Source organism: Pan paniscus, chromosome 5 (genome assembly GCF_029289425.2).
Source record: "Pan paniscus chromosome 5, NHGRI_mPanPan1-v2.0_pri, whole genome shotgun sequence".
NCBI lineage: Eukaryota > Metazoa > Chordata > Mammalia > Primates > Hominidae > Pan > Pan paniscus.
Window position 1 is genome coordinate 104,826,413 of NC_073254.2, and position 23,985 is coordinate 104,850,397.

The 23,985-nt window shown below is 36.0% G+C and overlaps 1 protein-coding gene and 1 pseudogene across 1 annotated transcript in view; one reads left to right on the top strand and one right to left on the bottom strand.

Annotated features, from left to right (window-relative positions):
- Positions 1 to 121: 121 nt before the first annotated feature.
- The window catches only part of TBX18 (T-box transcription factor 18), a 32,141-nt gene continuing 8,277 nt past the window's right edge, over positions 122 to 23,985 (bottom strand). Inside the window, exons 5-8 of the mRNA XM_003822836.6 lie at positions 15,585 to 15,752; positions 11,767 to 11,831; positions 6,009 to 6,103; positions 122 to 4,921 (exon numbers count right to left, since the gene is read on the bottom strand). Coding sequence (XP_003822884.1) covers positions 4,197 to 4,921; positions 6,009 to 6,103; positions 11,767 to 11,831; positions 15,585 to 15,752 — 1,053 coding nt within the window. The 3' untranslated portion in view covers positions 122 to 4,196. The remainder of the gene's footprint in view (positions 4,922 to 6,008; positions 6,104 to 11,766; positions 11,832 to 15,584; positions 15,753 to 23,985) is intronic.
- Positions 14,226 to 14,283, top strand: LOC112440224 (U6 spliceosomal RNA; annotated as a pseudogene).

Sequence of the window (23,985 nt, forward strand, 5' to 3'; positions counted from 1 at the left end):
AAAAAGACACAAGTGTTTTCTCGAGGATTTAAATGTATTTTGAATGGACTTGGAATGATCTCCATATATTGTAATAGACTGCTATACTTATTTCACAACAAAATAATTTAATGCCATGCAATTAAGAGCATCATGAAAAAGAAATTTTATTAATGTCTTTTACTATTCACTATAAAAGCAAATACGTTACTAAGTATAACTTCCTTCTGATATTAAAATACTAAAATTTATCCTGTAAAACTAAAGCACAGTTCCATTTAAAGGATAAATTTCACATAATTCAACAAGTTGAAAATAATACTGATAGTGTTATATTCTTTGTAAAGCCACAGATACAGTATATATATATATATCCAAAAATAAACAGAATGTATTCCAAAAGATATAATAGTTTTATAAAACTAGTTTCCCAATATTAAGCTAAATATTTATATAATAGGACCATATGAATTGGAAACTAAAAGGAATACTAACAATTATCATCCCATCCATTCCTTTCACACATAGCAAAACTGAGACATAAAGCAGCTAATTTTTTTACCCAAAATCATGATTGAGAAATCCATAGTCTCAAACTAAGTTCTCTAATTCCCGAGGACATGTTATTCTCATCATACGAAAGTTCAATGAAAAGAAAGCACATTATTTGAAAATATATCAGCATGTAGAGGGATACTAAGTTTATATATCTGTTGAATGTTTGTATACTTGAATATATTTGTCAATTTCTAGCACTGATAATTTTTAAGGTTTGAACTCTTAGAATGCTGTAATCATGTATGAGTACTTAACTGCTCATATATTTAACCTTACTCTCAACTTATCTGAGCATTTCTTTTTAGAAAGGATGAACAATGAGATTAAAACACAACATGGTAATAATTTAATACAATTAATTCTTAAGGGAAAGCTTAGAAAAACCTTCATGTAGATGAGCCAATAAATTTCTCATGAGGAAATAACACTGTGTTACACTTTGCAACAAAGGAATCTTTACAAACCTCTCTAATTAGAGACAGCATCAGGGTAGGTAGCATCCACCACCTCTACCAAGGTTCCTGAAAGAAGTTTATGAAATGATTATTTTTAATGCTCTACACCAGGACTTCATGGGACACTGTAGAGTTTAGTTAGGGATCTCTCTTCTTGCACCTTCTCCTTCCCATACAAATCTTCCCAGAATTGTCCTGCTACAAAAATTACTTTTTCCTCTAAGTCAAACCTCCAGCTATCTCCAAAGCTGCTGTTTATTAATTTCACACTAAGGTGTGAGTTACTGGTAGGATTAAGTCTGGAGGGGTGATGAAGAGCTATTTACATTTTAAAAGTGAGATTATTTTTCCTCAAAATTTTGCTAATTGATGTAAAGAGTGAGTATGATCCTTCCTTATATAGGTTACACTGTGCCCCAACCTTCTCTGGGGGCCACCAAGGATTCCTGACCCCCTACATTCCAGAAATCAAGGGTCAGCAACTGGGTGCCTCACTTGTGAAAAGCTGTTGACCTCTGGAAGGCAGCTTGTAAAGAAGCAAGTGTTAATTTTCAAAATGTGACTGGTCTTGATAGCAGCAACCTCACCCCATCGTGATGTCCCTTGGAATGTTTACTAGTCAAGGGGCATAGAAGTAATCTGTCATCACTAGTCAGTGGTGCAAGCCACTCATTCTTGTAACCTTGCCTTTCTCCCCTGGACCCAAAACAAAACATACCACCCCATCCCTCTCCTCTCACATTCAAATTTTCATGTGTTCAACATTTGTCAGGGCCTTCACCTTCAATGACATGGTCAACACACCAAGAAATTACATTTAACACATGAAACATGAACAGCAGGCCCATTTCTTTCTGCCATGTATTTGAGAGGTACAGAATTTGCGTTTGGGGTATGCATGTGTGTGCTTATTCTTGGATCAATATTTTTAGACATTAAAATGATTACCCTCCAAAATCATAAAAGGGTTTAATAACACATTTTAATATAATTTTAAGTACTTTTTAATAAAATACAGATATATAATTATCAATGTATGCATGTCATTTAATTCAGCAATAAAAGGCTAGTCTCTGAAGTGACATGGTGATTAATATTTACAGTAAAACCTAAAAAAAGCATTTGTACAATATTGCTAAAATTTTACCAGAAAAAAGATTAATAAAAAATTATACTCATATTGTGGTATCATCTGAAATTATCAACAGCAAGAAGGAAAATGCTCTTATTAATACATATGGGTATAGAGCATTACTTTCCATGTTTTTTCAAGATGGAAAACTCTGTTCTTGAATTATACACCAAGCACTATTGGCTGAGATGGACTCATTCTTAACACCTTTCCCCAAATCTTTGTCTAGCTATTAATGCCATACCCAAACATCTTACATAGATCCACCTACTGCAAATATTTCATGTCCCTTCATGCTAGTTTTAAATTTAAAAATTTAATACTAATTTGATGAACTGCTAAGGAATCCAAAAGGAAATTTGTTAATATGTATAAACAGAGTCACATCCTGTGCAAATTCAACAGTATATCTCCCTACGTATCTAACAAATTGTGTTGTTTGAAAGTGAAACAGCAAATCAGGAGTTGTACCCTTTCCCCACCAAATCCAGGGATGAGTTAAAGCAACTCTTTTTAGCAATGAGAGAAAATCATGCTCTTTTGCTTAAGATACATGAAATGTAATGAATGGGTCAATGCACAGACATGTTATTTCACTTTCTCCTCAGAAGGGGAATGTGCCTCATCATGTATTCTTAGCCTTTTTTATTTATCTCATACTGTGCTCTCAAAGTTACTTGTTTTTAACTCTTCAACCATGCATATATTATTTTAGGAATTAAAAAATTTAATACTGATTTTAATTTCTCCAGTTCTGACGTTACAAATTCTGTTGAGGTTAAAAGTTTTATAGTTCCTTTATCATAATTAGTATCTTCCTTCTTAGTCCTCCAAGAGGGTCTTTATAGTAATGGGCTTTGGCCTTTGCACTATAGCTCCCAAAAGACAGATTGCTGGAGATAACCTACTGAAATTCCTCACCGCGTTATTTAACACCATACAGGCCTAGGAACTATCTGTTTTGGGAAAGACCCAGGCAGACGGACAAGGTTAAGAAGGGGAAAAGGGTTCAATGTGTAGGAATTACAAGATATAAATAAGTAGCATAAATGCATTTTTTTTACTTATATACTATCGGTCAGGAAGCTCAGAGCAAGATGGAAAAAATATTCTAAATTTAAAAACAAACTATACAAAAACATAAGGTATAGTTAACAATAGTATTACTCTTGATTTAAAAGATAGACATTTCTCATTGGAATCAATGAATTTGAGGTGGATTTATTTTCCTTTTGCCATTCCACTCATATCACATATTCCTCCCCTGGTGAAAACTGGAATTTAAAAATGTTTATAGAACATTCTTTAATGGTCTATTTGATATATAAAATAAGCAAAAAATCAAAAATACTGGAAATTTGTTCTCTACAGATGAATAAGAACCTCTTATGTGCCCAATGGAAAGTGTAAAAAAAAATCACAAGCCTCTCCTTTACCTTCCTTAAGAAAATAACAATTATTATGGGTTATGATTTTTTTATAGACCCAAGGTCATATGGTATGTGTGGTAAATAACAAGCAGGAATGAAAAAGCTGATCCTTCATGATTACAAATACCTCAGGACTAACACTAAGACTTCAACTGGCTTTTGTATTTTAGATTCTCACACTGTGTCCAAGAATAACAGAAATCACAAGACTCTACATGCTGGTTACTGCTGGTTATCAACACATCAAGTATGAAACCGTTTAGAGCATTTTTCTGATAAATTAAGTTATAAGTGTTCTTCTGGATAGTATCATTGCCAAGTTTTAAGTTTACCATCTTGTTTTTAAAAGAGTCTGAGAACTTTGCTTAAACATACTACACACATGCCAATACTCTGTGCAACTGGATGAAACAGGGGAACAATAGGGGCCGTGATACTCCATGTGCTATGTATATACAGCATACATATATACCATAGATAATTACAATCTCACCATGATAAAGTCAAAAAACCCAGTGAGCCTTCATTTTCTATTATATGTACATTTTATAAACCACAGAGAGTTTCTTTCCACATAGCTTTTAAAAAAGAAAAAGAAAATATGTTAGACAGATCCAAATGTCATTTAACTTAAAGGCTTCATCAGACCATATGTGCAGATACTTGAGATGATGACAGAGTTAAGCTTCCTAGGGTCCTAGAGTCAAAGAAACTCTGCTGACCCCCACTGCTAAGCAGGTGCACTCCTTCCACAGGGGGCAACATCTGCCGATCCGTCATGGTCCCACTCGGTGAGGACCCCAAGAAACTTCCTTGGGAAGAAACAATTTTCTCAGGACTGGCAGCCAGTTTGGGGGATGTGGAGAAGTTATATCCATATAGTGCACAGGGGCTGTGTAATCTAAAAGTATTATAGGAACCCTGATGGGTCTGGTTAGTGGCGAAGGCATTGCTGGAGGGTGATGGCATGATATACTGGAGCTGGGGGGACATTCCCGAAATCTGCATGGATAAGCTGGTCTGTGGGCAGCTGAAGGTGTCCCCATCAGTGCCACCCATGGACATGTTCACGGAGGTGCTGCTGCTCACGCCCACATAGGAGGGAGTCCTGGGAGGGGCGAAGGTCTCACCAGCCTGGTTGGTGAGCCTGTTGTAGGTCTCTGCCAAAGATGTGCTGTATCGGTTGAGGGTGAGGCCTGAGCGGGCACAGGCAGAATAGTCAGCAGGGGCCAGACTACACAGCTGGCTGGTGTTGGGCCCCAGATGGAAGGCAGGAGAGGAGCAAGAGGAGCCAGACAAAAGGTGAGGGTGAGTGGCAGGAACGCCATTCCCAGTACCTTGCAGCAAGGTGGAGGAACTTGCATTGCCTACAAAAGAAGTTGAAATGTAAAGAATGACTCCACAGTCATCCTTTCCTTTCAATTTTGTAAATATGAGCTAGACACAGCTTGTTACAAGGCAAGGGTTGGAGGAATGCTACAGAGATGAAAAGGAGATGGTCTCAGCTTTCAAGGAATTATCTGGTTGAAAAATCTCATTTCCAATTAGAAAACAAGTTGTTGAATCACATGCTAATACAAGAGCAGAGGTCCAACAAATCAACAGTCCTGTGAAACTTAGAGAGGGTAGTTAACCCTGTGTCCAACCAATGGCAGTGATGGTGCCCCCTCTGGATCTGCTGGCAGACTGATGTTTGCAAACTTGACAGAACTTAAGGGGAGAGGAGAATTCCAAAGGGTTGGACAGGTTGTAAAACCTTCATTGCTGTATTGATGGTGTTTTATATAGTGTCTCAAAATAATCCAAAAGCCCAATCCAACCAATGATAATTATCTGAAACCCAGCATAGCAAATTCTCACTGGAATCTGGGCAGGATGATGGTAAAAAGCCTGAATGTAGAAGTGAGCTGAGAGTGTTACCTATGGAGCAGACCAGAGAGGAAGCAACATCGCTTTCCATGCAGTTCCCTCTGAGAAGAAATCAGCCCTGGGCTGCTGAGAAATATTCAGAGATGAGCCCAGGAGGGTCTGCCTGAATGTGCCTGACCTTCCTCATCATTAACCCAACAGGAGAACCCTACCCAGAGGCAATTCTGCTGAAGAAACAAAACAAACAAGATCTGAAGAAAGGGTGGACTGGGGGCACCATCAACAATTTCTTGTGAACAGGACCTGGCATCAGAGCACCTCTAATTTTAATACGAGATTTAAGGATGAGGTAAAGGTCATGAAATATATAAACAACCTAAGACATCTAAGATTTAATCTGTGACCATGAGAGCCGTTTTTTCCTGATCCATCCCCATACCATGCAGAAGACAGATGGAATCTGTAGGACAATGTTGGTGATGAGGTCATTATTGTAAGTATAAATAATGACTTGTATACTTTTAGTGCCTGAGTTTCTAGGCAGGAACGGGCTGTATATATGACCCAGGAGACTTTGTGAGTTACCTTGCTTGGGAATTCCAGGGATATCTTCAAAGGTCAGAGTCCGTAGTGATGGTCGCCAGAATGCATATGATTCCACCAAGGCTTCCAAACCCATTCTAAATGGAAAGGGTCAGGATAGGGGTGGACAAAAGAAGTCTAGTTAGGAGCATTTGGATCTTTCACCAGCAGCAAGCATCTCAAAACAACACTGGTATTGACAGTACCCCCACACTGTCCAGTTAGGATCTTGCCACTGGCAAGAAGAAATGCTTCAGCAATGGGCTAACAACATCCTGTTACCAGCAGCAGGAGAGAACTGAAATCACCCACCCAAGATGCCTGTTAATGTTCTCAGGAAAACTCAGCTGACCTGAGGGGTGAAAAGCTGTTCCCTTGGGCTAAGGAGCTGAGATGAAGAGAGTCCCTCCTGGCTGCTGTGAGTCCAAGGCTCTGCTGTGATCTGGAACACACCCACTCTCCTTGTCCTGTTACTTCTCCCTCTAAGTGAGGAAGGCATTGCCACAAAAGCACATTCCTAGAAAACCAGCTCTTTTCTAAGGGTCATTACTGCCCATCATCTGGTGCCTCAGCAGCCAGCTCAGGGAAGCACACCTCCAAAGAAGACTGACTTCTCTCTCAGGAGCACAATCTCTACTACACCCAGTGTAGCCAGGCTGGGCTCCCACCAGCAACAGGAGGGCCATGAAGAAACAGCACTGGCCTCTCCCTGCAGTGTGTGGGAGGAGAGCAGGAAGGTGACCTCACAGGGCTATCTAGTATATAGAGTTACTATTAAATCACAAATTATTTTAAAACCCTGAAATACACTTAATGAATGGATACTTAAAGAGACAGGGTAAGTTTCATATAGACTACTTACATGACATACATATATTTTAAAACAAGGGCAACTACTCTAAATACATATATCAACCATCTCCTACCACGAATGATTCAGAGACTTCCCCTCTGTATATCAAGTGACTAAGTCCTCTGGGTTCTGGGAATGAGGCCATTCACTCAACTAGATCATTCTCAAGACAGCCACACCTGAGACCTCATCACTCTTCCTTCAACCACCTCAGCCCTAAGTAATTTGTTGATCTAGGTAACATTACACTTTTCATGAAACCTGTAGCTCCACTGTAGAAAATACTTGCTTCCTGGGATGTCCAATAATAGACATCTCCTTTAATAGTTTGACTCAAGGTGCTACCACCTCCGGAGTCCCTGCACCCCAAGTCATAACCTGCAAACTAAGACTAGAGGAATCCACCCCAGAGAGTCATACCACATACACAATATGGTGAAAGCTCTCTAAACACCAGAGGTAAGTGATTTGTGCCAATAAAACTATCTTACACTACTTGTCCATCTGTTCCAAGGCTTCACACACAGAATTTACTTCCTTAGAGTGTTCAGGGTATAGTCTCTGTTAATTGATTTCTGTACTCACTCTGGAGGAATATGCCTACCCCATCTTAGTGACAGAATGATGTAGCTATGCATGTGTGGAGGGGTGGTGTGTATACATGCACAGGCTTGCATGCACAAACACACCTCATGAGGCTGCACATAAGCCTGACTCATCTCTTAAGTCACAGGCTCTGGGGGTGCAGCTCTGAGGGCACTTCAAAGAGATGTCTGCAGCCCCAGAGGGGATAGTGCAGGATTGCCAAAGAAAAGAGCAGAGCACAGAGGGGACCTGCACCTGCTCCACCTGGCCTACCCTGAGAGAGAACAGAATCTGGCTTCAGATGTAATCAATGTGCCACAGAGAGAGAATTATTTAGTGGTAAGGATACTAGATTGGGGTCAGAAAGACTGCATTGGCACTGCAACTCACTAAAACTCATTGTCTGACCTTAAGCAAATTTGCTAATCTCCCTGGACTTCAGTTTCTCACAAAGAGAGGATGAGATTACAAAAGGTCTGAAACCCTTATTAATCCTAACATTGTTTCATTCTAAGAGATTTTTTTTCCAAACCAGTCATCATATCTGTGGCCAAACTACAAGCCAAATCCAAGTTCATGCCACTTGATAGTATTTTCTGTACTAGCGCATTGATTTCTGGGCAGTTTGGCAGACCTGGTCAGTTCCAAACCCCATGTTGCCTGTGGGTATGTTTAACACTGGACTAATGAACTCTGGGTCCTGTTTAGCTGATCACCCTCTATTCAATTTATACCAATACTAAATTTTGTGACTTTCCAGAAATACAACGATTTTAAATGCAAAAGAATGTTAAGACACAGCTTAATATAAAACAGCTTCTTACTACCACATAGATGAGTTTAATTGTAGTTTTAAATATTAAAAATACTAAAGCGATTATAGAGCAGTCTTGAGGGAAGTTTACTAAGATAATTAACAAGCAACCACTGGACTTAGAAACTGACTACAGAGATGTATCTTACTGCATTATTTGCTTTAGCAGTGTAAACTTTATTATGATTCAAATACAAATCCATAAACTAAATTCTTAGGGAGAAGTTATTGATCATCACAAATATATAACCCTAAGCTTTAAAGAGATGCTCTGAAGGTGACATATCTACAAGTGATCTGATTTGGAGCAATCGATATTTTTCCTGAGGCTGCTGTTTCACACTACAAGTTCCAGAAAGGATTTTAGATATTTTGCAGGAAACAGTTATAAAATGTTTATTAGCTGAATCTGGACATTTTTAAAAAAGCCTTCATTTTCTCCAGTAATGGAGACCTTTCCTGGCTAGTTAAAGAAAAGATAAAAGGCACCTCCTGCAGGAGTGCAGCCAAGGCGATAATTTATACAAGATGCCTTTGAACAATTTCCACATTTTATCACTGCCCTAATTTATGCTATCAAATGGCCAAGTTTATTTAGTAAAATGGTTATGTTTTTCCCGAAGTATTTAAAGAGAAGAAATTTTTGTACCTTCCTGAGTAAAAAATTTTATAGGGTCAAACCTAAGGCCTAACTGAAGAATGAAACTATTCTCAGCACATAAATTCTCTCTCACATAGCAAATGTCTTGCAGGAGAGCTCTTAAGGGCCGAAGCTACTGATTCCTGTAAAATAGGCTGTGCAGCCATAAATAGCCAGAAAAGGATAATTTTTAATTAAGGCAAATTGTTTCATAAAGTTTAAACAATCACAAGTCTATGTTTATTTCTTGTCCTGGTCAATTTGTATATTTCATGTACAGGCTCGGGGAAATAAAAATAGAATTTGTTTTAAAAACCACTAACAACAGCACAATAGAACCAGGGGTAATAAAGAAATATGTTAAACTTTTTCTCATAGCTTTACTTCTCTACTAATATAATTAAAAAATCATGCCCCTTCATGCCCATGCTCTCCAAACAACCGTGCCCTCCACCAAATCTTACATATAACTTGGTCTTTTTTAAAGGAAACTAATACACAAGTTAGAAATGCTCACTTATGTAATTCAGGTGACTGAATTATCTCTTCTCCAAATGTGTCTTTTGCATTTGTCAACGGAAAATGTTACAATCAGATTTTTAAATAGAGGAATAATGATTTATAGATATTTAGCATTCCAAAGTAAGAAGTATTAGTAAATAGCTTGTCTATAATAAGCAAGAGAGTTTCAGCAAGGAAAAAAGTTGAAACTTTATTTCACTAGCAAGAAAGCCATATATAGGCTCAATGTGCTTTTCATGTACTATAATATTGTTTAAACGCTTGGAACAAAATAAAAATTTTAAATTTTAACAAAATCTTAAAAGCATTAAAACATAATTCACTGTCTTCTGTATGTTCCTCCAAAATTTTTAAAGTTTTAGAGTCAGGGAAGAAATAGTAACAAGCACCATGGATGTCAGGCTTACATACTCCTGAAATAGCCAAAGGGATAGAAAAATCCATATCAAAGCTAGCATTTTGAACTCACCATATCAAACAATATAGTCCTAGTATTTTATATTCAACAACACCACTGTCTTTTTCACTGACCAAATTTAAGTATCCAAATGTATTTTCATTATGCTGAGTATCTAGAATTCTTCCTGAAAACTTGTCATATGTATCTGTCATCTCGCTTCTTGTAGAGGTTTGTTCACTATTATCTGTTCAAAATATAAAGTATTTTTCAAATATTTTAAATTTATCCCTTCAAAAATGGACTATTTACAAGCATGTGACCCCTGAGTCAGTAGCAGTGAAGACTTTGCTAGAGTAATTGATAGCTTGGACATAGTTGCTAGTTGTATATTCTTCAAGCCTGAGTATTTCTCTCCTGGAATTTCAGTGTTTTAATAAATTCCTTTTCTGGTTAAGAAAAAAAAAACTGAAAGTAATACAAGACTCTTAAATGGACAAATACTATTCTGCTATAACAAAAATCACAAAATAATTCCATCAAAGCATTCGCCAAGGTAGAATAGGAGTCATCCCAAAGGTTCTCTTCAGTCACCTCACTAAGTGGCCATCTCCAGTTATTAAATGATGGTTCAATTTGCATTTTAATTTTCAGAAACACCTCTGAAAAACAAGGTTAACCAGGAGCTAATGTAACAAAACAAAAGACAAGCAATTTTTTTCTCTACATTGAAACACACATTTAAAAAACAAAATAATTTCAATACAGCAGACAACTTTCATGTGTTAGGAATATCTGCAAACTTTCCTACAGAGTGAAAAATTTCAGAGGGAAGCCCTGCTATTAGTCTTCCTGATCTACCTGCACTAAGTTGAAGGCTACTCTACTCTCAGTGCAATTTAGCTGCATTTCAGTCCTCATGTTGCGTGGTGTTTCAATGATGCCACTGCATATAACAATGACGTCACATCTCTGCAAGAACTTGAGTGTATTCTGAGAAAAGGTCTCTGTCACCCATCTTGTTCAATTAATCAACTGAAAGAACTAAGAATCTGGATTGTTTTCCCTCTAAAATTTCAAATGAAACTGCCTCTAAAATAATTGGGGATTTTCAAGGAGTATTAGAATAATTTCAGGAGTAAAGTCATAAAGATTGTTCAAATACTTCTTTTTAAAAACAAGCTGCTTTTAAAAACATTTAAGTAGAAGCCTTACTCTGAAAAGGCATTTGCAGAACTGTAGTCTATTATTACTCTCTATTACTACTTACTAACAGTTACTTTAGAAAATGTTGTACTGAACTATATTGGAGTAGAGTCATATCAATAAATTCAAAAACCCTTTGGCACATAGACTAGGTGATCTGCTTTTTGATAAAAGTAAGAGTGGAATTCATTATTGTGGCTCTACCACTTAGTACAAACACCACAAAACGTGAAACAGAAAAAATAAACAAGTATGTGGCTGTCAGCAGAGCCAAGACAAATTTGGAAACTAAAGAACATCACCTCTCTTGGCAATGGAGAGTAGTTTCATATTCCAGCTGGAAATATGACTTAACGAAAGACCCTATCATACTCCACAGACAATATCAATAGATAGTCGCATCATCACTAAAGAAATTCTAAACCAATAGTAGAGGCAGAGAGGATATTTAATTAGGATACTGAAGCCTCTGTGCCTGTAAGGGCAGGTTTCTTCAAGGCCCCTTTAGAAACAGCATGCAGTGTACATCCTGAGAGCTTCGATTTTCAGCTCAGCAGCGCACATCTTAGGGTAGGTCACACCATTACACTACAAAAATAAGTTATCTCCGAGGCACAACAGTCCTCATCAGAAATGATTTCAATATCGTATTAGTAAATTTAGCCATTTACTTTGTAATAGAAAATTCATAATAAAATATCAAATATATTTATCATAACCGGAATGGTCTTCACTAAGGCCCACCTGTTGCGCCCGGAGTCTCGGAAGCCTTTAGCAAATGGATTCCTATCTATCTTCAGGCGAGTAATCTGCAGAGTAGGAAAAAAATATATCAAATCTTATATAAATGTCAAGCAAGTTTTTACTTGGTTGCAAAACTACAATGAGTCAAAAGTTAACTGTTAGAGGACTCTATTGTATACGCCTCTTTTATTCCCCAAGTATTTTAATATCCTAGCAGTAAAGCTAAGGAAAATTTCAGAAATCATCTAGAACATTCATCTGCTCTAAAAAAGATACTTCACTCCTTTTCAATCTGCATTAATAGATATAAGTTAGTTTTGTTTTTTAATATTTCTGGAAAAAAAGATTCTGAATCATCTGTTGGTAATGTGCCCTATAATTGACAATTCCCTCTGAACTGAAGTTCTTCCCTTTAACTCTGAGATGTGGTTTAATCCTGTTTCTATCTCAATAAAGCTAATGAGGAATAACTTGTATCCAACTTTTATTTAACAGCCATTTAAATGTTGTTAAGCTCCTACACAGCTTTCTCTTCTTTAAAATTAGCTAATAATGTACACATTCCTTTAATTTTCTGTCTCTGTATTTTTCTTTGTCTCTCCTTTAATATTCTTTGTGGCTTTTATCTGAAAGTTTTATTCTTTTATCTGTGGAGTCCTAACCTGGTCAGAGCACTACAGTGAATGTCTAACCAGAGGTAACCACTACTTGAAGGTTCTAATGACATCAAATCTCATACTAAATGGAGTAAAAATAAATGATGCTTTCACTTTAACTTTCTTTCAAAATAAATTGTATTGTGTTATATGGAGGTACACAACATACTATGAAATATGTATAGGTAGTGAAATGGTTCCTATATATGATGTTTTAGTTTTAACAAGAATTCTAATTTGTTGACTCATAACCAACTTTTTGCTCACTAAGACACCAAGATTAAGAGGGAAATTTTTTACAAATGGTTTAATTATCTCCATTAATAGTCTTTTTAGTTATGCCATCCTGAACTTGACACTAATAAATACCATCCCATCTGCTTATTACCAGATCTCCACTTTGCCCAGAGGAATTTACAGACTATTTTCTAAGAGACACATCATGTTTTGGCTTCTAAATTCCTGGGCTTAATGAACTCTACAAAGTTAATGAACATACTTCTAATTGCACCATCTTGGCTAAGGACAAAAACTGTTAAATAAAAGTCATCTGCAGTCCCCCTACATTGCTTGTGCACGCCCTCCAGTCAGCCACGCAACACTTAAGACATATGTGTTCCATATGATGTTATCTTAGTATGTGGATAAAACTACATTATAAATGATATAATGAAAGGGTTTGCTAATTAAGTCATCATGTCTGCCACTCTGTCATTGAAGGAATTCTTCTTTACAGATCAATATAGCTCAATTTTCTGTTTATTTTAATAATGTTTAAAAACATTAAGCAATGTAAATGTTCATTTAAAATGTTGTTTTTTAAAAAGTACAGATTTATATAATGGTGCCTTGTTAAAACAGAGACATAACACAATTGCTACTATCATCATTTTTATTACTAACATATGTATTGAGTGCATAAAATGTACACTGTGCTAAGTTTTCGGCATACTACTCATTTAATTACTAGAGCAACTTATGTATAGCTATTATCTCAGTTTTGTGTTTTATTTTAAACTGAAGCTTAAGTAAGCCAGGACCACAGGCTGCAGAGCTCATGCTATTAACCACTAATCTGCTAACAATGTTCCGTTAAGTTCTTAAAAATAGTAGCCAGGAAACTAAAAAGTAAATGTGATTGCATGTTATCATTATCAATTTCTCCTCTAATTTGTCCATCATCTTAATCAACTTCTCAATGTTCACTAATTTGTGTTAGTCACAACATGTACCAAAAGCTGACTGCATTGCACTTACTGTACCACAGAGGGTGGAAGAAAATATGCAAAGTGCACAGTTAATTTGTTTGTGAGAGAGAGACAAAAAGAGAGGAAGAGAGACAGAAAGAGGCGACGAATTGAGATTGTTAAAAGAATACTAAATGCCTCTGCTATTTTCTCATGTATTACTTTTTCTCCCAAAAAATCGTTTTCTGTCCCTAATATATTTTAATATATTAAATATATAATTATATCTCATAATATACTAAATATAATTATATTAAGTATATTATAATTATATATTATATAACATTTCATATATTATATATTATTGTACAGTATATTTTACTATTTATATATTTATATTGATATTTATAATTTTAATATAGTTGATATATTAAAATCATAAATACATTTATTTATAATTACATACATTAGAAATATATTTTATATAATGTATATATACCTTATATATTTATTATATTAAATATATTAAAATTATAAATACATTATAATTATATACTATATTAAACATATTACATATGTTATATATAATACGTTAAATATGCTATATTAAATATGTTTGCTTCAGCAGCACATATACTAAAATTGAAACAATACAGAGAAGATTAGCATGGTCCTATTATTATTAGCATGGTCCTATATTATATCTATTAGCATAGATAATAAATAAATTATATTATTAGCATGGTCCTATATTATATCTATTAGCATAGATAATAAATTATATCTATTAGCATAGATAATAAATTATATCTATTAGCATAGATAATAAATTATATCTATTAGCATAGATAATAAATTATATCTATTAGCATAGATAATAAATTATATCTATTAGCATAGATAATAAATTATATCTATTAGCATAGATAATAAATATATTATCCATGGATCTTTTAAAAATTACATTTCATGTTCCTTCCTAAAAGCTTATAAAAGAGTGGCAACATGAGTGTGAGAGGACAGGACAGCTTCGGTTGTGATACTGATGTCTCCGTACGGATAAGAGCTATTGAGCCTCTCAGCCCAAAGAACACATGGGATAGGATCCAAATCTTCTAAGAAGCTTTATAACAACAGAAACCACAACAGAGAGATTTAAAAGCCTTAAATTTGTAATTGAAATGTATATAAATGTAAAGAGAAATGGAGACCCAGAACAATTCTGCTGACCACTGAAATTAAAAAAAAAAAATCTACCACAGGCCACATCGGCTTATATTACATGGATATTTCTTATGAAAACCAGCTGGAATTCCAGCATGGATTACATATTGCCTCTGATTCAATTCTCTACCTAACTGACACATATAAACATAGCCTTAGAGAAATATATATATTTACCCATATAGAAAGGAAATATTTCACTTCTCAAACTATTTCTAACTTTATGAAATAAGTATTCTACCATTGCTGATCTCTCAGACTATAAGCAAGTTTATCATCCTCTATCACAATTAAAGCATATCTTGAAAGAAATAGCCCTTTTGTATATGTACCAAAATGACTATACAGGATAAATGTTTCTGAACTATTTTAAGAATGTAGTTTAAAAATAAAGTGAGCTATCAAGTCCCATGCTCTATGATACAATTCATTTTTAATATTCTACATGTCTATTTTTTAGGCAATAAAAATACATTCTAATTTTAATTATGATATCATAATTCAAAAGCTCAAAATGGAAAGTAAACCTACACTGTCGGTCACAAGACATGGTTTGTCTAAAGAAGTCAACATTAGAGCAGACTTACTTGGAAAATCATGGATAAAGAACTGTTATTCATATATATACACTTTGAATGTCATATATGGCAATGCTTTATAATTCATAATATTTAGAGTGAGAAGGATAGCTAACTTTCTCTCTTCACTTGAAATGAAAAGTCTACAAAGATTCCAATTCTGAGAACAATACCTGCTGATTCTGATAGGCAGTGACGGTTGTGAAGACAGTTTCTGGAAAGGAGAATGCCTTTACTCCCTCCCCGGATGGAACAGGCTTGATGGGAGAAAGATCGTCTCCACAGTCTTTACGGATGACGTGCACTCGCGGTTGGTATTTGTGCATAGAATGAAGAATAATCTATATCAAAGAAGGAAAAGCCGAATTTATCAGAAGCCTCTGCCCAACCTCAACAACCTGACTAAATATTTAATGTGTACAATCAATTCTGATTGGAAATCATTTCCAAGGATGCAGAGGTGTCAATTTAATAAGAAATATCAGAACTGGAGAAGGAAGGCTAAGAAGTTATTTGTAAAATGTACATAAAAATACAAAATAAAAAGCACTATTTTAGTGAAACCCTGTGTACAACCATGTGAACTTAATATCAAATTTTCTGTTGCTAAAAACACAGGAATAAATTAATAAGCATTTTATTTATAATGAGCCCAATGGAACACAGAGTCCAAACCAATAAAATTACAAATGAGACTGAAATCATCATTTAAATTGCACCACACCCATCCCCTAAAAAATAAGTATTCACAGACAAGGTTTTTTTCAGAGGAAATGTTTCCCCAGTTCGTGACTACATATGTCTATTCAAGGGCAAAGGGAATTTTAAGGACACTCCAGCATCTGTTTTTTGTGTGGCTCACAAAGTCTCTGGTTTGCTGGGAGCGCCCAGTATCTGTGCCTCTATCACAATGAGGCTTCCATTACTCAGACTGCAGAGAACAGAAAAGCTGGCCCTCTCAGATGCTGCTGGGGAAATCTGATAATATGGTTCAACTACCTTCTACCCAATGATTCCACATCTGAGAATTTATCCTAAGGAAATATTACAAATTCAGAAAAGCTTTTCATGTACAAAGACGGGCATCAGATTATTTGTAACAGTAGAAAAACTATAAACCACTTACATATCCAACATGAGTAAATTAGTTAGGTGAATGAAATCCACACAATGAAATACAGCATTATTTTTTTTTACCATATAATGAAATAATACTTTTAAAATCTTAAATTTAAAAAATGACCTAAATTGTTTATAAGCTTGTTAAAACTACATAAAAATAGAGTAAAAATGACCCATAGAAAGATATAAACAGTGATTGCCTCTAGATGATGGAATTGTGAGTGAATTTTTTCTTCTTCTTTGTATGTTCTATGCTTTCAAGGCTGATGGGGTAGGGTGAAGAAACAGCTTCATCCAATGGGATTTTCTGTTTGCTGCTGGGATTCCATATTCAGGTACTCATTAAGGAGTTTCCTTGAGAAACCTGTATCTTTCCTGAGCTATAAGATTTGAATTCAATTTCTGAGCCATTATGAATTTATAGAACAAATGTTTACAGAAAAGTCTTAGGGAAATGTAGTGGTTGGCCTGCCTTGTGTTTATGATGTGGGCAGTTTAATAAGACACATTCAGAATATTTGGTCAGCCCAAACACAGATTGTCCTATATCTGGAAAGTGTGTTTGCTGCCACAAGAAGATTCTTTACTTTCTGGCAGCGCTGTGGCTAAGATTTTTTTTTTTTTTTTTTTTTTACCCTGCAGTTTTCCTTCTATCAGTGAAAGAAATGCCTAGATAGCACATGATCATGCCAACCAGACACACTAGGAGAGGAAGCATGAGTATGAGGAAAGGACAACAGGGGAAAACAGCCCTCATCATCACCTGAGGACACAAGCAAATCTGCAATCTCAGGAAAATTCTCTTTCCAGAATTCTAGAAATTCTGGAAATTTCTCTTTGCTCTATGTAAAGGGAAGAATTTTAATGACCCATTAGTGACTTATGAAATCAACATGAAGGGTTGCAACCAGAAATTTTTTAAATAAATAAAAGTACAAAATAAAGTAGAAAATAAAATATATAACTTGCTGTTAGGTAGAAAGTTTGAAAAACACAGAAGCAACATTTAATTCTAATGGTTCTAATGATCAGCACACTCTAAACAGATTTTTGGTGAATATGGATATTTTTCTCATTTCTTTTGTATATTACCTGAGTAATATGTTCACTAATCCTCATTTAAAAAGGTATAATCAGCCGAGCATGGTGGCTCACGCCTGTAATCCCAGCACTTTGGGAGGCCGAGGTGGGTGGATCACAAGGTCAAGAGATCTAGACCATCCTGGCCAACATGGTGAAACTCTGTCTCTACTAAAAATACAAAAAATTAGCTGGGCGTGGTGGCACGTGCCTGTAGTCCCAGCTACTTGGGAAGCTGAGGCAGGAGGATAGCTTAAATCCGGGAGGCGGAGGTTGCAGTGAGCCGAGATCATGCCACTGCACTCCAGCCTGGTGACAGAGCGAGATTCTATCTCAAAAAAAAAAAAAAAAAAAAAAGGCATAATCTAAATCTAAGTTTATGTTCTTGGAAGCACAATATCTCAGCAGGGTTGAAAGGTATCTTGCAGACATGTGGACCCAGTAGATATTCTTTTTCAGAACTACATTAGGAAAAAGGAGTAGGCAAGATGGATTCTGAGGTCTATTTACCGCCCTCCAATTAGAGGTGCTTCCCTTCCCTGTTTGATATGCAGGGTTCTGTGTGACATTACATTAGATATATTTAAGTCTGAAAAAACTGACATTAATACTCCAATTTACAGATAGAAAACTAAGGTCTACACAAGCAAGAGACTTCTGAATCCTCAAGGCTGAACCTGGAAGCTGGGTCCCTTGGCCCATGCTCGTCCTCCCACCACCACGTTCATGTGCATTCATTATAAATTCGTATTTTTTGGGCAGGCATCATCACAGGGCCAGGTCCAACAAAGGAAACACAAAAAAGGGTCTCAGCCTATAGAAGCAGTTAATTAAGCCCCACCTGGTGTCTCATTAGTTAACATACTCTTTAACACACTCTTTTAATATAAATATAAAACAGCAAATGACCAATCATATCATAGCAACCATTAATGTTAACTCTGTTTTTCCCCCTCCCTCTTTATTTCTTAATTAATTTATCTCATTAGAAAGTGAGATTCACTTGATATTTTGGGGAGCAGGGGAGTTTAAGGGAGAACCCTTCCTCTTCTCCAAGGTAAGAAACAAAATGCCACTGGTAAGCAAACAACAAGGGACAAAACAATGACATTTATAAACTCCCAGGGAGAATTAGCATATCTTTTAGAAACAAATTTCTAAGCAGAAGAAAAATTGGAGAAAAGTTACTTTACATTAAACAAACAAAAATAAATGCATAGCCAATTTCAGAAGATTGGACTGAGTTGTAATTAAAGAAACAAAGATTCATTTGGGTTTCTTTTTACTAGTCAATGAAAAGCAGGTTCTTGTTTTATGAAGACTGTTCTCTCAAGCAGATTTCTCCATATAGTTGTATATATTTTAAGGTTACTTTTCAAAATATCCTTACCATATTTCAAAAAAGACTTCAAGTGGGGTATATTGGAGTAGGATACAGAAATGGCTGATGTATGTCTTTGTTTGCATGTTAAGAAGCAACTATCAATAGTAATCTGAAGATTGCTCAAGAAAAATAATATGTATTCAGTATTATCTATAAGAACTTTATGTATCCCTGGAATGTTTTAGGGATGGAGAAACAAGCCTCAGTTCCTCTTTTTATGATAGCATTATGTGCTTTTTAATGTCTCATGTGGTCATGCGTCCAGTCAAAGCACTGCAAGGATTTCATTCCTGCAATCATTTTGTGCGAAATGAATAAAAGTCTCAGATCTATATGGAGTTCTTAAGTCACCATGCTGCACACTTGCACAGATTTGGCAGAGTAAAAGTAGGAATTGAGGAGAGAAACAAAAGCAACTTAGACAGCAAGCTAGAAAATCATCTCTCATTTGAGTCTACAGCTTTACTAATTAGAGATCAGTGTTAACTTCTTTTGGAATTGGGGGCTCTGAGGTGGGCAGGGGCACAGGGGATGAACCATTTGATTATTAACTACCAAACTTACAATCACGAATGCTCAATAAAAGTTTGCTTATTTAATAGAGCAAATATAACCAGGAGAACCACTGGTCGTATAAACAAGAAGACCACAATGATATGATGCCCATCTCCAAAACACAAATAATTTCAAATAATTCTATGTGATGTGTAATGTTCAGTGCTCTCTGATCTGTTTAGAATGATTATTTTCTTTCGGGTTTAGCTAGTATTACAGTCACAGAAGTCCATAAATACAGACTGCATTCGCAGTACAGGCTAATACACATTTTTCTACTTTAAGGACACCTAGATTTGAGTCAAAAAAAAAAGCATAATATTGTTTATTTCTCATCTGATGAGTCGAAAGAGCCTGAAATCTGACAGAAAGGCAACTGTGTCTAGTCTTACAGGATAGCTCAATAAGAAAACACTCCCTGCTGACTGGAAATTTTCCAGATGACCTAAATTCCCATGATATAATAAGTCAATCAAAGGACCAACAAGAAACAGATAACAAAAACCTTGCTCCCTACATTTTTTGGTAACACCACGTACTGACTCCCTTTAAATGGTAGGAATCAAGGCTGTAACAATGAATCACAAACTCCATAGCAAGGTAGCCTTCTTTTTGTTTTACGCATGATGCTGTATATAATGGACTCTTTACAAATACGTCCTTTCGAGTTCATTAGCTCATTTAGTTCACCCTAAGTTCTCTGATTCCAATATAACCCATGAGAAAAATCAACCCTCAGAGAATGAAAGTGACTTGCCAACAAACACAAATGTGTCATACCTCTAAGTAATTGCAAGGTCCTTCCACCAGGGAGACCTCAGCAACCTCCCCTATAACTTGCTGCTTCCACACCTGATTCTCAAGGAGAAACAGAAAGAGTGAAGGCATCAGTATCACTGAGTCCTCAGCAGCTGGGAGTACAGGTCTTCCCACAGGTCCCACTGTGGCTGTCTGGCCATGCTTCCTTCCAAAGCACCACAGCACCGTGGGTACAAATCCTTCTGAGGCTTAAGGTACACCACTACCTGCTAAATGTCTTCTAATTTTTAATAAAAATGGTCAACTAAATGTTTTCCTTCAGATGGAAAATTCCAGAGGAATTGGGAAACATGTACATGATGGGAAGGAATTACCCTACTCAAGCATACTAACTCTTCTGCATATGGGTAGCTCAAGGACCAGTCTTCATTTGTATAAAAGCCAGCATAAAGCTCGCTATGGATTCACCAAGGATCAGGAAGAGATTAAGGTCTTCAAAACATTCAAAAATTAGCTGTGGAGTGCTGGAACATTTCCACTCTGGAATTTCACCACTATTCCTCTCCAAATAATTCATGATATTTGAACAACTGAAAAGTCACTTTTGGGAAAACCTCAATGTCACATCATCTCATGTCTCATGTGCTCCTACGTCCAGTCAAAGCACTGCAAAGATTTGATTCCTGCAATCATTTTGTGTTAAATTAATAAAGTCCCAGGTCTCTAAGGAGTTCTCAAGTCACTATGCTGCACACTTGCACAGACTTGGCAGAGTAAAACTAGGAACTGAGAAGAGAAAAAAAAAAGCAATTTAGAAAGCAAGCTAGAAAATCACCTCTCATTTGAGTCAATAGCTTTACTAATTAGAGATCAGTGTTACTTCTTTTGGAATTGAGGGCTGAGGGTGGGCAGGGGCAGATGGGATGAACCTCAACTATGTAAGGGTAGAGGGGTAAGTTCCCAAGAGGTCTCTGCATCAGCAAAGGGACTTGAATTAGAAAGTCCTACCATAACAATACTACTGTCTTCTTATACCCTGAACACAATCAACAATAAAATCAGAAACAAATTCCTAATATTTAATCTAGCCTCATTTAGGGTCATCAAGCTGAGTAAATAAACAGATTCTTTCTTCATAAAGCCTTTCCCATCTTTCCTGGCTGGAATACGGTGACACTGGCATCTGTACTTCTCTGAGCTGTCAGGATGATAATCTGTGTTCATGGTTTCTTCTCTCCCCACATGGGCTAGAAACTCACAGAAAGCAGAGATCATGGCTTTTATCTTATTTTTTATTTTTTGAAGCAGAGTCTCACTCTGTCACCTGGGTTGGAGTGCAGTGGCATGATCTCAGCTCACTACAACCTCTGCCTCCCGGGTTCAAGTGATTCTCCTGCCTTAGCCTCCCAAGTAGCTGGAAGTACAGGCAAACACCACCACGCCTGGCTAATTTTTGTATTTTCAGTTGAGACGGGGTTTCATCATGTTGGCCAGGCTGGTCTCAAACTCCTGACCTCAGGTGATCTGCCTGCCTCGGCCTCCCAAAGTGCTGGGATTACAGGCGTGAGCCACCATGCCCAGGCCAAGCCACCGTGCCCAGCTTTGCATCTTTTACCACACAGGATAACATCTTCCGAAGTATCTTTTCTAAATGAATAATGGAAAAGAGCACTTTCCCTCCTACATCATCCTCTAGTATCAAGTAATACGTATGTACATTTTTACCATTACCAAAGGCAATTCAATTGCTTCCAAATTGTACAGGTACATCTCTCTCCCTGCTCCCCACATGTTAATGTACCTGTATTTATTCAACTAGTACATCCTGCTACAACCTTAAAAGAAAAATTTCAGCAGTTAGACAATATACATCTCTATATTTTGCCTATTTTCTGCTATGTTATTTATTTCCCTAATAGTAAAATATTATAATTATTTAGGTTTAAGTAACTGAATTTCATTTGTAATCTATTATTTTGTGTTTTAAACAAATGCTATGTGACAGTTAATCTTATGTGTCAAATTGGCTATGCCACAGTACCCAGATACTTGGTCAAACACCAGTCTAGATGTTGCTGCCAGGTATTTATTAGATGAGATCAACATTTAAATCAGCAGACTTTGAGAAAAGTGGACTACCCTTCATAATGTGGGTAGGCTTCATCCAATCAGTTGAAGACCGTAGGAGAAAACAGACTGAAATCCCTGGAGAAGGGGGAATTCTATTACAAAACTACCTTCACACTCAAGCTGCAACATCACTTCTTCCCTAGGTCTCCAGGTGGCTGTGCAGATTTCGGACTTGTCAGGACCCAAATTTTCCTGGGTAAGCTCCTTAAAATAAATTGTTCTCTCTGTGTCTGTTTTTCTCTCTTTCTTTCTCTCTCCCTCTCTACACACACACACACACAAACATGCACACACCCTATTTTCTGAAGAATGCTGTTTTAAATAAAGTCTATTGAAATCATAAAGTTAATATCATATAGGTTGATAAATTACTAGATCTATATCTAATATTTAGTACATTAGATATTAGATAGAAAACCAGTAATTTGAACGGAAAGAACTAGAACTGTAAAATGATTATATTGATTTAAATTATTAAGAAGTTTATAATATACATGAAGGTATATAGTTTTTATCCCCACTTATCTCTTTAGAGCATACATTCTTTAAACTGTAGAACTCACAAAAAATGGTAGTGTACTTAAGGTTTTGATAACAAGTAACACTAAAAACATTAAGTCTAAAATGTTCTATTCCAAAAAAAAGTCCTTCAATGAATGTGCTGAGTATATTTCACAGTCAGCTGCCTCAGGGACACAGAAGAAATCGGTTATTTCACTGAATTCCTGTGAAAAATAATTGTTACAACTTGACTGTGTTAAATTGTAAAAATAAGGAATAAAAATAAGGAAAGCCAAGGAGTAATGCACTAAAATACAGGACATGAAGTTGGGTACAGAAAAGAAATCTACTATGTTACTTTTTTATTTCCATTTTAAGTCATAAAAGGCAACAATCAAGAAACAAAAACACTGGCAGTGTGAGATCTTACTAGTTGCATCTTAAAAATCCACCTACTGCATTTGTATCACAGTGAAATTTGTACTGGAATGTTCTCATTAAGGTCAATTTCTTAAGACATTGTTTAGCAACTTCCAAACCATATCCTGTCATCACTATATTATTAGTTTATGACAACTTGCATTTTGTTTTAAAAGATATTCTCATAAATATGCTATCTTTATATCACTCCTTTGAGAAATAAACAAGTTGGTATTTCTTTTATGTATGATATATTCTTCGAAAGGCATTTTAATCCTGCCTCAATCAAAACTATCTTAAATAACAGAAACCTAATTTTAAAAATGCTGGCTTTGAACAGAAATCAGCATGTATCCAGTTACTTATTTATTAAAATAATAGTGTAGAAATCTTGCCTGGGAACAATACTGCATAAAAATTACTAAGGTGTTAAAAATGACTGCATTATTGGAACGGCTGAACTTTGACTTATGTATCATGTTTCAGCAGTTTTAAGAATAAAAGGAATGATTGTTGTAACATTTTGACACATTAGATGTCATTACAAAACAACTGGGAACTTGCAGATGGAACACACAAACAGCATAAGCCTAGACAATTACTGAGAAGCAATGAGCCTCAGC